This window comes from Trachurus japonicus, chromosome 15 (assembly GCF_045865225.1).
Source record: "Trachurus japonicus isolate A0001 chromosome 15, Traja_1.0".
In the NCBI taxonomy this organism is placed as follows: Eukaryota; Metazoa; Chordata; class Actinopteri; order Carangiformes; family Carangidae; genus Trachurus; species Trachurus japonicus.
Genome location: NC_140921.1, coordinates 16,372,448 through 16,389,124, shown reverse-complemented (window position 1 = coordinate 16,389,124; position 16,677 = coordinate 16,372,448). Strand labels below are relative to the sequence as shown.

General features: G+C 41.0%; 3 protein-coding genes across 4 annotated transcripts; 1 reads left to right on the top strand and 2 right to left on the bottom strand.

Moving 5' to 3' along the window:
- Positions 1-258: 258 nt before the first annotated feature.
- On the bottom strand, positions 259-2,969 carry trmt2b (tRNA methyltransferase 2B). Of its 2 annotated transcripts, XM_085799965.1 has the most exons (3): positions 2,446-2,581; positions 1,922-2,360; positions 330-1,091 (listed from the first exon to the last, which is right to left on the bottom strand). In XM_085799965.1, the coding sequence occupies exons 2-3, from the start codon at positions 2,264-2,266 to the stop codon at positions 468-470; spliced, it is 969 nt and encodes a 322-aa protein (XP_085656091.1). In that variant the 5' UTR covers positions 2,267-2,360; positions 2,446-2,581; the 3' UTR covers positions 330-467. The 2 variants fall into 2 exon arrangements, with proteins under 2 accessions (XP_085656090.1, XP_085656091.1); XM_085799964.1 differs by having other exon boundaries at positions 259-1,091; positions 1,922-2,969.
- dnajb12a (DnaJ heat shock protein family (Hsp40) member B12a) lies at positions 2,955-8,769 on the top strand. Its single transcript, XM_085799963.1, has 9 exons — positions 2,955-3,111; positions 4,070-4,247; positions 5,023-5,168; positions 5,270-5,440; positions 6,220-6,299; positions 6,413-6,522; positions 6,620-6,792; positions 7,414-7,556; positions 8,122-8,769. Exons 1-8 carry the CDS (start codon positions 2,979-2,981, stop codon positions 7,533-7,535), a joined length of 1,113 nt encoding a protein of 370 aa, XP_085656089.1. The 5' UTR covers positions 2,955-2,978; the 3' UTR covers positions 7,536-7,556; positions 8,122-8,769.
- A 600-nt stretch (positions 8,770-9,369) lies between these two features.
- Positions 9,370-10,466, bottom strand: LOC146973424 (DNA damage-inducible transcript 4 protein-like). Its single transcript, XM_085799005.1, has 2 exons — positions 10,197-10,466; positions 9,370-9,945 (listed from the first exon to the last, which is right to left on the bottom strand). The coding sequence occupies exons 1-2, from the start codon at positions 10,360-10,362 to the stop codon at positions 9,446-9,448; spliced, it is 666 nt and encodes a 221-aa protein (XP_085655131.1). The 5' UTR covers positions 10,363-10,466; the 3' UTR covers positions 9,370-9,445.
- Positions 10,467-16,677: the final 6,211 nt, after the last annotated feature.

Here is a 16,677-nt window from a genome sequence, read left to right as displayed (position 1 = left end):
ACAATACTGTATGACTCCCACATACAAACTGAGGTAACCTCTTGGGGAAAAAAATTGGACCACTCATACTGTACACACATTATTATAACCTTTAGTGAACTGGATGACCTTGTTGTGCAACAGCTGTTTTAGGCACATGTTCCTCAAAGTAGCCAAAGAATTTGTAATTGCACCACCTTCTGTACAACTACAGCTACTGCAGGGAAGGCAAAGAAGCAGGGGAATAAGAAGTGTGCACAATTATATGACCATCAAACATAATTTCATAAAATTGTTGGAGTGGTTTATTTGTTGCAGCACAGACAGCAAGTGAAAACATAAGTGTGGGGGTGTACAATTTGTGTAGTTACGATTACTTCCATTATCATTTGGCATATGTACATCATTATTTAACACCATGTTAGCTCTACACAGCAATAAGCATAGCTGGCGAGGGGTCAAAGCACACCTCTTAACACAAACTTTTGCTACCTCTCAAAAAGTAGCACCAGTTCACAGTGAGGGGTATGTGGGAACATGTCAACAGGTACAGCCAGAGTTGGAGAGAAGGCCTCTCCTCTGAGTTTCTTCCGCAGGTCAGGTGCACAACAAAGCTCCCTGAAGTTCCTCATAGCCTCTCCATCCGGTTTACAGGAAACATAGACCAGCCGGCGGATAGAGGGTTCATTTCGCAAAGCTCGCACCACTCTGTAGTGCAGGCCAGCCCTAGCAGGGTTTACCACAGCTGTAAGGCCTCCTCCAGCTACAGAGCTCAGTTGAGGCATGAGGCCTGGAAGCACCACCTCTGCCTTCCCAGGGATAAACTCGCAGTTCAGTACATTATTGAGAGCTGCATTGTGTCTTGCATCTTCCACGGCCTGCTCTATGAGCTCTATACCAATAATTCTGTCCACTCTGGGGGATATGGTAATGCCCATAGCACCGGTCCCACAGCAAACATCTAGAAGAGTACCACCATCTTTTTCTTGGCATACACCTTCCTCAGTGTTTGGGACACACAGGTCTCTCACTTTGCCATACAGCACCTCAGCAGCGGCCTGGTTCACCTGGAAAAAGGCATCGGCAGAGATTCGGAACTTGAAGCCCAGCACCTGTAAATCACAAAATAACTTAGGGACAGGAAACTGGAAAAAAAACACAATATAGGCATTAGGCATACAATGCAGTATCAACTTGAGCCTCAGTCTGGAGAGAGTTCAGCTCCTGTGGAAAACATCTTGTGTGGTTCCAGTTCCCAAGACTACACATCCCAGTGAGCCGAAACACTTCAGGCCAGTTAATCCTGACCACTCATCACTCCCCAAACCCATCCGTATCTGCACACACCTCCCAACATTCAAGACCATGCTCAAAACACACCTTTTTAAATTAGCTTTTATTAATATATAATTTTTGTGTTTTATACTGTCTCTGCTGTTTTAACTGAATTACAATTTGAATTGCTCTATTTTATGATTTTTAAAGTGTAAAGTGTCTTTAACATTTGTAAAAGCGCTTATAAATAAAATTTATTTTTATTATTATATCTTTGTTTTTTATATATTTTTGTACATAGTAAATTCTTTATATTCTTAGTCCTTACTCTTTACGCATCTTGTACTCTTTGCTACTGTTACAAGTGATTTTACCACACGTGGGATCAATAAAAAGTCTTATGTGTTATTATGCACTTTGTGTTTTTCACTGTCCACTGTATCATAAATTTACCATTTATATGGATAATAATTATTGGGACAGGTCAGCACTGCTGCTCTAAATTATTAACTGACTGATATTCCTGTCTGTTGATATCAGATTTAAAAGATGTGGCCTGTGTCTGGTGAGGAAGAAATTATTTTTCAATCATCTGTTGAACTGCAATGCCAAATGTCTGTGCTATGTGAGGTCCTTCAGGGATTCTTTGTAATTGTGCCCCTATTACCTCTTCTTCTATATGTGGCTGACCATGCAGGAGCTGGTAGGGGGATTCTTCATGACTGCAGCGAGTCATGCTGCTCTCCTGGAAGAGCAGTGAATCCAGCTGACAGACAGATCCTGGACCCCGCGTGAAGTAATCCACCAGCTCAGCTTTGTGGGCAGCCACTTCGTCTGGGGTAAATGTCTGTGGATGAAAGTACACTATGGCCATGGTGCGGCCCTCTCTGTTGGTCCTCACTGTGACCTCTCTCCAGTGACCCCCCGTGTGGAAAAGCAGGCAGGGCTCAAGGGGAGAGAGGCGGATGAAGTCCTGGTAGCATCTGGCAACCTGTTTGTGCTTCTCCGGCATGTTGAGCAGGTGGTCACCATTGACGCAGACAATGTTGCCTGCCTTGCCAGTGCCTACGTAAAATCCAACCGTCTTTGTATTCCCATCCACTCCTCTGTTCACAGAAAATGTAGACTTGTTTCGATAGCCATCTCTAACAGGTGATGGTAGAATAGGCAGGACAGGGAAGCTGGGTTTACCTCTCACCGGTGATGAGGACTGTGATTGGTTGTCACCTGCAAGATACCCACAGAGCTGGGACAGTATCCTTTCCTGTTGTTTTTGCTTGAGCTCGAGTTGCTCATCATATCTCAGCCTCCACAGAGGGGTTACTGCATCAGCCAGCCTGTCTTCCCAAGGCAGATCATCAGTCCAGGGAGCTTTCTTGTGATTTTTCTTCCCCCGTTTCTTGGATGGTGGTTTACCTTGACCAGGACCAGCTACATAAGTGTAGTCGATTGAAAACAACCTAAAAGAATTTAAAATCTTGCGTTTAACAAATAGGACGGACCTGCTGCTTGTAGCTGCCAAAGCCATCCACACTGTTGAAATGGTAGCTACCGGTATATGGGTTATGATTGAACCTCACTGACTGTAAAGGTTTTATAAACGTGCTAGTCTGTAAAGTTTCGATTCGGATTCGACCGTCAAAACGTATAATTCACGAGTCGAACGCTTTCCTGACGTCATCTCCGTGCGTCCCAGGGCAAGTAAACATTTCCGCCGTATCGCGATGGACTCAAACAAGGACGAAGCGGAGCGGTGCATTAAAATAGCCCTAAACGCGATCAGCAACGACCAGGCAGACAAAGCTAGGAAGTTTCTGGAGAAGGCACAGCGCTTGTTTCCGACAGATCGAGCCAAAAGTACGTCGAGTAAACTGCTGTTTCGTCGGTGTTTTCTTTATGTCTTAACCACTGGGCCACGGCAGTGTAACCAGATCAGCTAACGTTAGCATAACCGTGTTAATGTTACACCAGCTGGCTTACACTGGTACTTGTAGTCTTTTCCGCCCCGTAGTCGCAATCTCTCGGTTGTATTTGGTCACATATTGTCTTAAACTGGTGCTTATTTATCCGCAGTTGACTCTTACATACACTTCGTTGTTAAGCTGTTGCTAGGCTAACCGTTAGCTCACTGTGCTAGTGGCTTAATGGACTAAATATGAACACGGTAGACATCCTCGCATAATATGGCCACGGATGTGTTGTTTACATTACCTGCCTTACAGTGGTGTAACGTTATACCCAGCATTGAAGGCCTACATGACAAACCGTAAAGCCGCCCCGTGGTATCGTGAGGTTTAAAGTTATCTAGATTATTTTGTTTGGGCTATATTGTTAAAGATTGTATCACTCAATGCAGATTTTAGAAAATCAGCCTTAATGTTTGAATTTAATTGTATGTCTACTCGTGGGTCTACCGGGAAGTAAGATTACACTGTTAGTGTAACAGACAAAGGTTAGGGTATTGAAGACAGCTGTCTCACACCATTATTTGGGTTTAGTATCTATGGAGGAAGCTGCATCAGTTCTTGAAGATCTGGGTTGTGGCTACACATTCTCCTTGAGTCTAATTATATCAGCTTGAACAGAAGGCCACACTAGCTGTTACATAGGGCACATGCTCTGTAGAGATTTGTGTCCAATAGATTATTAAGATATCCCTGTTTCGAACCCAGGTATTTATGTGTAATCACTCACTACATTGTTTGTAAATGGCTTTAAGGTTGGTGATCAGGAATTGAATCATCCGCCATGGTCTAGTATGGTTCTTTGTATTATAAATATGGAGCAAAATAACATGGTATCTCTCTCTTTACAGACTTACTGGAGTCATTAACACAGAACGGAAAGCCTCCAGAGGAGAATGGCAATCCCGTGAATGGAGAAGGGCCCACCATGAGGCACCGCAGCCACGGGGAGCAGACTGAGGGTCCCGCACAGGGAGCCACAGACTCAGCCAAACCCTACACCACAGAGCAGCTGGATGCTGTCAGAAAGTCAGTGCACATGTAGATATGTTTTGTGGTGTTAGTGGAGTAGTCCATTACTCACATACTGTAGGCCAACTACAGAAAAATTAATCGCCATCTGTTTTGATCATAGAAGCTCATGGCACTCAGCTGAAAGAGTCAGATAACTTAATTTTACTTCTGCAAAATTAAAGCAGAAAAGACATCATTTGTATGTGAAAAGAATAATCCGCTGTGATGTTTCAGGCATTAAATGGTGGAACATAATGCCTATAATTTTAGTAGAAAGAATTTAAAAGCATGCATATTCTTGTAAAGATGCATAATCCGCCCACTGATCTTGCTCAGCCTCACAATTTCATTGATCAACCTAACATTTCAGTCTCTCTTGACCTTTGTCTTAAGTATTTTTAAACAGTTATACTGAGCAAGAGCAGTGCGTGGGATGTTCATTTTCATAAAACTATTGTAATGTTTTACATCACACAAAGACTGCACCTGTGACATGTGGTTGTGCAAATACCCTCACAAGTAAAACAAGCATGTTAAATTCAGTCTTTAATATCTGAACATTGGTGTCTGTTCATTCGCTCTAAGACTGCAGTTGTCTGGTATTTATAGAGAGAAAATAGCATTGTCAGAAATAAGATAAAAGTGCAGAACATTTATAGTGGGGTTGGTCTGTGTTTGTTTCATCACTTCACTTTCCAATAAAGGTGCATATTTTGGTTCCCGTCCAGTGTTTTCATGGGTTTCCTTTTTTCCGCAATCTATTAACCATCTCTGGTTTGTGTGTCTGCAGGATTAAGAGCTGTAAAGACTACTACCAAATTCTGGGAGTTGAAAAAAACGCCTCTGAGGAGGATCTTAAAAAGGCCTACAGAAAACTGGCCCTGAAATTTCACCCAGACAAAAATCATGCCCCTGGAGCCACAGAGGCATTCAAAGGTAATATACAAGTTCTCTCAATTGCTTATTTATGTAAAATATTCAAATGTAGGTTTGCAAAGCACACATGTTTTTCATGTGTGTGTGTTTGTGACTTTCAGCTATCGGTAATGCCTATGCTGTTCTGAGTAATGCTGAGAAACGAAGGCAGTATGACCAGTATGGAGAGGAAAGGTCACACCCAACCAGACACAGACACCATCGTGATTTCGAAGCAGACATCTCACCGGAGGACCTCTTCAACATGTTCTTCGGTGGAGGTTTCCCATCAAGTAAGCAGAGGCCGGTTGAATGTGGTCTCAGCTGCGATGTTGTGCTGTGTCATTAAGGCAAAAGTAGTTTTATTATAATGTTGGGGAGGAACATATTTGCATGGCTGAGTAAACCATTCAGTATCAGAGCAAGCCACACAAAGCAACCAGAGCTTGTTTCTCCTTCACTCTTAGTTTTTGTGTTTTGTCATCTTATCAGCGATCATTTTCATGGAAAGCAAGAAAAAGTTGTCCGACTGGATGTTCAGCCTCGTGCATATTCAGTTTTTTCTAGCCACGCCTTGTCTTTTCCACTTCCACTAACAAAACAAAAAAAAACCACAGTGTTTTGCCCGTGCCAAGTAAGGCAAAGTGCATGGTGGCAGAGTCGTTATCTTATCATTAACATCTTACAAGCATATGACAAGATTGATTTTATCAGATACACAGTGGAATGAATGCGGCTGGTTGTTTGTTCTGTTTGCCTCTGTATATCATTGGAATGAAAACACAGACTCCAGTTATTTCTCTTGTCTACACGTGACTACATCAATGTCACCGGCTGTATAATGTAATAAATCCCCTCTACTCAGCATGATTCTAGGTAAAAGCAGAATGTGTATTGAAAGCTGTAAATGTTCCTCCTATGTAGTGGATGATTTTTAACCTGTGTTTAGTAACTGATTTGACTAAAAACCTGCATTCTCCTAGGCCTTGATTTCACGTGGTTTTGAGTTGCATCACTGCTGAGTGCCATATTATGTCTTTTTTTAATTTCTATTTCTTCAAATTCGCTTTAGGCAACGTACATGTTTACAGGAACGGAAGAATGCACTTTGCGCATCATAATAGGCAAGAAAGACGAGAACAGCAGAGAGATGTAAGTCCTGTCTGTAATATTTCAGTACTAATACGCTTGGATTTTGTAGCAGCTGATGGATTGTGTTGTCTGTAATAAACTGTTAATCAAATGTTGTTTTTCTCTCTGAACAGGGAGGTCTGGCTCTGTTTGTCCAGCTGATGCCCATCTTAATCCTCATCATTGTCTCTGCCCTCAGTCAGATGATGGTCACCCAGCCTCCCTACAGCCTTAGCTACCACCCGTAAGTGGTTCAGACACGCAGAGATCTCACTGGGCTTGTGTGAAAATGTCTCGATTTCTGTCTCACTCTGTGTTGTCACATCTCCTCTGTGCATCAGATCAGCTGGACATATTCACAAAAGGCATACATCCCACCTGAAGGTGCCTTTCTACGTGGGAGACCGCTTCAATGAGGAACATTCGGGAAATAACCTGAAGAATGTTGAGAGAAGTGTAGAAGAGGACTACATCTCCAATCTTAGAAACAACTGTTGGAAGGAGAAGCAGCAGAGTGAGTTTACAGTAGTGCTGCACATAGCCATCCATCCATCCATCTTCGACTGCTTGTCTGAGATTGGGTCGCAGGGGCAGCAGATCACCAGTGAGCTCCAGACTTCCCTTTCCCCGGTGACATTGGCCATCTCTGACTGGGGGATCCCGAGGCGTTCCCAGGCCAGGCTGGAGATATAATCTCTGCACCTAGTCCTCGGTCTGCCCCGTGGCCGCCTCCTACAGCAGTTGAACCTGCTCCTCCCTAGAGAGGCATCCTGGAGGCATCCTTACCACATGTCCACTGCACATAGCAGTTATTTTAATTGTCAATTAATCTTACAGATATTTTTATTATTAACCACTTAATCATTTGGTCTTTAAAATTACAGATAAAATACACATCAAAATTCAAATTGACATATTTCAGTTATTTGATTTGTCTGACTACCAGTAGTTTGGTTTTTTTTAACAATTGTCAGGATTTAAAACTCACATTAACAAAACAAAATCAGTTAAGTACCACAATTGTGTGGCACCTGGACTGCAGCAGCTTTCTTTTCTTGGTTGGTTGTAATCTTAGTTCATTTTTGAAAAGCAATGCACCAATGCCTGCTCTCATACTCTCCTTTTGTGTTTTCAGAGGAAGGCTTACTGTACCGTGCCCGTTACTTTGGGGATTCTGAGTTGTACCAAAGGGCACAGAGAATGGGCACGCCCAGCTGCTCCAGACTATCTGAGATTCAGGTCATATTGGATGGATAGAAACCACTTGCACATGTATGGGTAAGTTGCACGAACACTGCAGTGACAGAACTCAATTACTAATGCATCCAGAGCGTCATACACACTAAGTTTCATTCATTTGAATCCATTCCTGTGGACATTTAATCAGCCTTATTTTTGTTTTTCAAACGTCAGCTGTTGAAGTTTCCCATAAACATTTTACTACACCAGCAAGAGTTTTTAAAACTGGCCCCATCGTAATTGCAGTATCATGGGATGTCAGAACAAACAAATGGAAAGACATCAATAAAGGCAACCAATGGGTCACTGTGAAGGAACAGCTATATCAAGTGAGGGTCAAGTCTCTGCAACTTCTTTCTTAAACAAAAGCCAAAAACCTATAACTTATCTAGAAGATAGGAAATACTTACTTAAGACAAGTAAAATTCTGAATGCTTATGCTGTGATCAATTTCCTTCTGCAGCTGGTCTGGTAATACTGAGAATTGCACAAGCAAAAGTGATAATGAATTCCTTATGTTGAAACTGTAACTTTCTTGGTTGTACGCATGTATAGGAATCTTCAACTATTTAACAACTATGATTGATCCCCTTGTTTTCTTCAGGTTCATCGGTACTTGAATCTGATTAGAAGAAATCGGTCGGAGCCCACTCAAATTGGAGCATATTTCTGCAGCAAACCAAGAGAATCAAAAACGCCTTACGTGCAGTGGGCAGCAGACCTCATCAGGGAACCTCTCTGCAACTCTGTGTAGATTGACTTCCTGTAGAACTGTGAGAGGCTTTGAGTTGACTGCTGACATTTTCTTACTCTAGTTTCTTCAGAATGGTCAGAGTCCGCAGGGCAGCACGGTGGAAAGTAAGAGCATATTTGAACGGTTACAAAGCTGCTAAGATTAGCTTTCTCTGTCCCAATCTTTTTTCTTTTCTTTTTTTTTTTTTTGTTTTTGTTTTCCTAAAATATTTTTGAGAAACCTCATGGCCTTCTCATAGACAGATGTCTGAGCCACTCACAAGGAAAGTGTGTAATTTTTATAGTTCTTACCAATGTAAATATTCATTTTACTTTTAATAGTGCAGGGTTTATTGAAGTTAATATCATATACTGTAATGTTATAATGTGGATTCGCTTGTAGTCTGTTGGATCATAAGTATTGAAAATCATTGCACAAATAAAAGTAAACCATATTTATTAAATTAACATGCTAAAAAATTGTATAAAAGTTTCTTTGAATTAAATTTGTCCAATGATTGATGGGTGCATGTTTCCTCTTTTATAAGAAACACACACACACTCTCATGTCATTTTTATAAGTTGATCCAAGCCATACTGTCCACAATACTGAGCAGTTCTCAAGGATATAGTGTTCACACTGAAACAGAAGATAGTGTATTTAAAATGGACACCATGCATACTTAATTTCAAATTTATATCAAATAATTTGGTGTTTATTTTCTCTGTAATAACTCCTGAAACTAAGATGTTGTACACCGTCTACAATTCGTTTGTCATATGAAAATGGGACACAGTCATTGATTAATATAGAATTAGAAGAAAACCAAGACAAAATAAAATATAGAAGAAAATAATTTATTTTTTTCATGTTCAAGTTTTGAAAATTCAAGACACAAGTTGTTTGACTATCAAATACATAAGTCATTCCCTTCAGGATGTGACTTTACATTCATAGGAAACAAACCGATCCATGTTTCAACACGAATCTTCACTGCTGAGTCACCTATAACCAGGTGTGAAGCTGCCATGAGACATAAGTCGGTTCCAGGGAAACCTTAGAGATACACAAGTGAACAGATTTGTGTATGTGCTACTTCAGGACCTCTTTGTCATTGCCTTTTTACATGTGATGCCTCTCTTCACAGTCCACATGCGTTTTGTTCAGCTTATCAGGGAGGAAGAGTAGTGCTTGGTCAGCAGCACTCTTCAATCAGCAGCTCCCCTGAACTATACAGTTTCCTTTTAATAGCTCTGAAGCTCGTACTCAGCTTCTGAGTGTGCCTGTGCTTCAGAGGTGTTGATGATGTCTGCGGGGACTTGAAGAGCTTCTGAACCTTTGGCCACAATCCGTTTGACTCGAGCCTCAGCACCAGAGTGACGTGGAAAGTTGGGACCAGTGTGGCGTCCACTGCTATTTGGTCCACAGTGCATAGGGACCCCTGGTCTCCCCTGTCCACACACAAGTCGATGAGTGCCCCCCTGAGGCCGCAGGGTTCGCTCTCAGCCAGATGAAGCAGCTCTTGGCTGATGGAGTGCAGTAGGCAGTCTGGTAAAATGAGTTTGGAGCAGCTCAGGATGTTGGATGCATTGTTGAGGCTCTGTGCAATGGTTTGTTCAAGTTCTGTAGCTAATGTCTCTTCCATGGGATCACAGAAGAAATCTGCCTCTGACAGAGACATGTCTGCCACAGATCCTATAAAACAAAGGAATATACATTAAATCTTATGCAGTTTTTAACCTTAAACTTTAAGTACAGTTTTCTGATTAAAAATATAAGTAGGTCATCAAAAAAAACATCTCTTCCTCCACCTCTTTGTACTTTATCACTTCATTGTGTCTATATTTTCATGTGCAAGCAAACCAAACAATAAAGGAAAACCTATTCACTATTTGCAACAACATGAATAAATGGGGTTTGCTCAGACAATAGCCAGCAGCACTCACCAGTTTCACTCCTGCAGGACTGGTCTGCTGCGACCCTCTGGTTGATCCCCTTCAGCTCAGTCAGCCTCTGCAGCAGGCTGCCCCAGGACAGCCGCTTGGACCCTCTGTCCTCCGCTGGAGAAGGAGGAAAACTGCCGTCCAGAGACTGGTTGCATGAAAAAGACATAATAAAAAAGAGAGTGTAAAAAAATAATTTAAAAAGACTACAAAAGAAGTGCAGTGGTATCCTCTAACACCGGACCCCTCTGAAACTCCAGAGCCAGACCAGCTGGAAAACACACTGTAACAATGGAACAAAGCGTTAAATACCCAAGCCTGGAGGCCCCGCCCACTGGTTTTGTCATCCAATGAGGTTTGAGCTCACGTCCTCGGCTCTCTACCCTGCCTGGTAACATTTTCTGGTCCCTTTGATGAGGCAAAGGCCAGGACCCCCCCAACCCCCCGACCCCAGCAGGCGCCCGACCCCCCCACAGTCAAACCTACACACAAGTTTTAGTTTTTCCTGAAATAATTTAACTTTTAATTACGAAATTAGACAGTAAAATGCCGAAAAATGAAAACGGTTTTGAAACAATGAACCCCCCCCCCCCTTTTTTTTTGTTTCTGGAGAAAAGGGAGATGATGAAAGCTGGGGAAAAACTCATTCCTGTGAGTGGCTGTTTGAGACACGTATCACACGTAGGCCTCGCCTGTTTTTCATTAGGCCACTCGATGAGAAATGCTGACGATGAATTTTGGAGCTTGTCAAAAACTGATGTATCTAAATGAGGATTTTGTTGATAGGCTACATGTTTACTGAAGCCTGTTCACAAACCTGACAGAAACTCATATAGTTCAGCTCCAGGTAAATTAATGGTATCATGGATCATAATCAAATTTAGACATAATTTATCATAGAACTGTAGCCGATTGCCTTAAATATAAAATTGTAAAAATAAATAAATCCTACCGGTAAATAAAATTAAAAAGACAAAAACTTTGATTTTCTTCAAAGAGGTTGTTGGTGTGTGTACTCAGGTACTTAGACTACTTGTGTTAATTGTTTCACACTGGTAATCATTTGGTTAAACATGTGTTTATCTTGTGTGTGATAGTGGTGGTGGTGGTGGTGGTGGTGCACATGGCCACTGTGTTCTTTGAGGTACTTTCATTATTTTGTCATCAAACTCTAATCTAAGTCTTTGAGGAACTTAAACCCAGAGTTTTTGAGTTGTAGCCTCGTCTGTCCCAACAACTCCTTTGACTCCTGACATCTATGTAGCTATTCACACACAGACCATCCCCCACCCCTGAAAACAGAGTTTGGTTAAGAGGTGGGCCCCATGTACATACAGTGAGTGGGTAGTTTTTTTTCTCTCCATTTAAAGGATATTTTTGAAAATAATAGCATGTGTGTATGATAAACCGGATGAACATGGAAGAATGTGAGCCTAATCCATGTAATTTAATGGGATGCTGTTCAAACACAGGCAGTATAAAATGCCCAAAATGAAGTTTTATACTCAAAACCCACCAAACAAAACTTGATCCTTTATGTACAGAAAACTACATCCAGTTATTCTACCATGTCATCATTTAACAAAAAGACTTATTTAGTAGACTTACTTAGTAGAACTGGTTTAAACAATTATAAAGGAAATAGGACTCCTCAAATTAGTTATTTTATATGCTTGCCAAATTGGTAGCACAGCAGGACCTGGACTAAATGGTGTAATGTATCATAGACTTCCACATGGTGGCGCCACTTCATTACTTTACAGACAAACTGCAGCCTTAAAATTACAGATCACAAAGCTGCGAACCAGTGTGGTGTGTGAGTGTGGAAAATGTTTATGCCTGAGTGCACCTATTGTTTTGAGTGATTGTACCCATGAACACTTTGTCTCCGACATGCATTCATTCATGTGCCTGTGCACTTTACTGGTATTTCTCTTTTTTCCTTATGTGTGTGTGCGCGCGCTTACATGCAAAGTTTATAATTTAATTCAGCTTCAGCTTCAACACCACACTGTTTGGGGTAAAACATTATTTGTGCCATGTCATGGAAAAAAAAGTAAAATGGAAAAGGGGAAATAAAGCGTGACAGGCTCTGTGTTTTACAATTCAAACAGGCCTGAGAGAGCTGTTAGGCTGGCCAGCCTCAGGCTATGTAATTCATGTATAATAAATCTACTACCAAATGGATTGTTAAGAATGGATTCTTCTTTTTTTCTGGGAACAATTTGCTTTAATCTGAGGTGCATTAGAGTGAATCACAATGTAAAACCTTTGTCTTCTCACATTTTTTATTCCAGAGAACTATCTGTTTCAGTAATTGGTGTGAAAATACCTGGAGCAATTATAAGGCACTTAGAGGAAGTGGAGAATGCAATGTATTCACACCTGAGCAAGCTCAGATGCAATCCTGTTTTTCGGGCTCTTTTGAATATGCTCTTGTCATTAATTAATTCAGAAACGGGGAAAAAGGATCCCTGGATTGTGTTTCCCAGGCTGTAACTATAGCAACAGCATACTGTTGAGAGCAGGATCCACCTCGCTGAAGCTGACGTGTTTTGTTGAAGCTGTGGTGTGACAATCTTGGATGCTTCATTGTTTTTAATCATTGTTCATGACATGAAAACCGGGTGTTAGCTGACATGATTCTAATTAAAGGAGAAACAGAGTATCATTGCATATCACTGCTAAGCATCCCTGCATGCAGCCTCTCATTCCTGTGTCATCTGAGCCCTGTTTTTATCAGGAACCTTTCAGTTCTGCACAGGACCCTGTTTGGTTCTATGTGCCAGCGTCACCTGAAGTCAGAGCTGGGATATTGTTCCATTTACTTTTTGATTTATTGCTGGAGGAAGCAGAAGCAGACCTGTACTCTCAAGGGGGGGTGCAGGAGAAACTGTGATGTTTGGCAAGTTTTGCTGAGATGCACTCTTCTTTATCAAAGCATTAACACTTTGCATAGGCCTACCCATTTTAAATAACCTATGCTTTGAATATTATCTTAATGGAGTGTTGGACTCTCGGTTTTTGGCAGACCTTGACTTAAAAGTAAAATCTGAGGGTTTCTTGAAGTTTTTTAAATATTTGGGACATTGAAAAATCAAAGAGAGGAGAAAGAAGAAAAAAAAACATGACTAAGCTTAAACCAGGTTAACTGAAAAGGGCCTTTATCCATAAATACCATTTTAAAACAATGTTTCACAAATGATCCAATGCAGATATAAAAATCTGCAGGCTATAATCTGAGAAACATGAAAACTGATGGCATGAAAACTACACAGTGTGACACTGTTCATGGCTTTCAGCAGTACAAGCCTTATCTAACAGTATCTTATTTGTGCAGTGATTTACAGAAAGTTAGCAGCACTAGCAAAATCTATAAGTTGGTAGCACTGTATTTATTTCTTATTGTATGTTTTCATGAGATTCATATAGTACTGTACCTTTATATTTTCATGTGTACATAATATATTTTATCTGGCCCAGTAGGATTTTCTACATTGATTTATTCTTGTTGTCAGTCACAGCATCTGAGCACTGAATGCAAATGTATTTCCCCCGGAAATGGTATGATTGTTGTTTCCCTTTAACCGACTTGACGTAGAACACCCAGAGGAACTGGATTATTTGTAGTTTTTATGGTCATGAATGAGCCTTATTATTGCTATTGATTGAATGTCATTAGGCAAAGAGGCTGCATTGCTAAGTGATAGGTTCGGGGGTAAGAAAGTCATTGAATGCATGATGAACTGTGACCACATCACACTAAACAGAGAAAAGTATCCTGATCATTATTTATAAGTACTCTTACCTCTTATCTTTCCCTGAGTGATGCTATCTTTCATTTTAGAGCCATGTCTGTGCATTATTTAACAGTGCTGCCAATGTTGTGCTTTTTGTGTCTGGTTTTGAATTAAACACGACTTGTTGTTGCTGTTATGACTGTTCTTTGAATCTTCAATCAGATGTGCTTACCATATCTCACAGAGCCTATTCATGTGAAATGCACTTTATAGTTTGACATTCAGAATAATCTGCCTATTCACTTTTTTCATAGTCAGGCAACTAAAAATGTGTGTGCAAAACTTTGTGCCAATCCATTCAGATGTTGAGATATCTCATTGGATTAGTGAAAACTTGCCAGTGTCATTAGATGAAAAGTCAGAGGATCAAAGTCATTACAGTTCATCCCCTGAACATCATTGAAATCTGTATTATGCTGTTGTGCCAAATCCATCCAATAACCAAACCAACCAGCAACCAGATCACCATTCCTAATCCTGTGTGGCTAAATATGCAGTAGAATAAAAGAATATACATATAATGTTTTCTAAATGTTCTTGAATAACAGTTTTAAGTAAATAAAAACATTTTAAACATTTTTCTGTGAGTGGCATGGGAACAGAGCATTATCTCATGTCTATGGTGTCTGCCTTTGATGACAGCAGCCTACATGTTTTGTTAATGAGCATCATCTGATCTTAACATGTCTCCATCCTGCAGCCATTCCCGCCCGCCACCACCATTAGATTCCCTCCCTTCATTTGACAAAGCATCAGACCTGTGGAAACCACTCTCACATCACTGACAGCGGCGTGTATTTTCCTAGCTTTTATAAGGAGATTACCTGAAACCCCCTATGGCTCTGTGAGTCTAGGATTACTCAGCCGTTTTTTTTTTCTTTAACTGGCTCCAATAAATGAGATGAACATTGTTGGCCTGTCATGTTCTGCCCTCCTCTCTCTCTCTGACTGTCACGTCTCATCTGTCTGTGGGTTCATGATGGGGTCTGTGTCGGACTCCCAGAGTAATGTGTGCCTGAGAGGATGTGTAATTTTGATCACACAGTGCCATTTGTGCTGGATTTGTCTCATTGCTCTTAGTTTGATTAATGTCACTGTGAATGATCCACTGTGATAAAAAACGCTTCAGTATGACCACACACACACAGCATTAGTTACAAACTGAGGATCGTCTTCACATTAAATAGCTACACATCTGTTGTTTGCACACATGGATATGCACTTGCCACTACCCACATGCCAATATATAGGCATGTGGATTAAGACATGTGATACCACCACATGTGCTCAGTTTAAACAACTTCCCCTTTTCCTATATCTTTCCCTGTAAACTTGGTTGCATTCAGATGAGTGACACCACCCTGTCTCATGTCTGCCTTCATTAAAGTCACTCTTTTCAGGATGAAAAAAAGATGGCATCAGTTTATCCAGCACTTCAATTACAAGCCGTCATCTAGTGCACTGTCTCTGAGGACTGGTTGAGTGAGGCTGCAGCAGGGAGATATGCAGCAGGCAGGGAAGATACAGTCAGGTCTTATATCTGTGGTACAATGCAAATGCCCTATACTGCTCAGTGACATATCAGAAATTGCCATTAGCCTACCTGTTGGGCATCTGAACACAGGAGAACAGAGATTGACAGCATTTGTCTTTTAATGAATGGAGCGGAGGTAACAATTCTGAGACAGGGTAGCAGCACATATGCCAAGTGATTCTGTAGGGATAGAATGTGTCAAAGTAAACCCTGTATGAAGCAATGCAATCAACAATCCATTTACTTTATCCAGATCATAGATTCATTGTGGCATCACACGCCAATACAATAGCCCTGCAGTTAATAGCTACTAATTAATTTCTGACTCATTAATGTTCAGTTTTTGTTGATTTGGCTGAATGATAATGGGCATTTTTCACAGCAAGTGAACAACATTAATTATGGCTGCATTGTATTTAGGTGTCCCAGTTCCTGAGCCCTAATATTATGTCTGCTGACTCCCTGACATGGTTTGCCAGGACACTTAAATGGAACAGACCCATTGGTGATGTTATTAGTCACGCCTGTGCATTTCCTGTCACCACAGGTCAAAATGTGTGCTGTTCAACATAGGCTACGTAACGTTGGACATAAATAAAGGACATGGATTTTTAAGTGGTTGGGTTTGTTTAGCCTAGATATAAAAAAAAAACTCAAATAAAGAAAGTTGGACACAAAAACCAACAATAGTAGGCTACCAAAAACTGTAGGCTAGCTCTTTGAATGGCCACTAAAATACCAACTTTTACAGCTGAGAAAAATGATTTGGCCTCTTGCAGCCTACTCAATGTCCTTTTTATGACGGTGACTGCAGGGTTACAACACACCAATTGACATTTAAGGAAACATTTTATTTGACATTTTACTGAAATTTGAGGACTTATCGCTTCGAAAGACAGGTGGCGTCACAAACCGACATACACCAAAAATATCCTCTCTACACTTTCATCCATTAGCAAGTTATTGGCAGCCATTAACAACCAAGATGGCGGTGGCGGAGCGACCTACTCTGAAGTTCAAAACGTGCTCATCACAAAGTTATGAGTGTGGGCAACTACGGACGTCTTTATCTACAGAATTTTTCCCTCTTTCCTGTTTAAGTAGCCTAACTGAGTTGTGGCCTGAGTTGCAGGTGGTAAATCGTTTATAG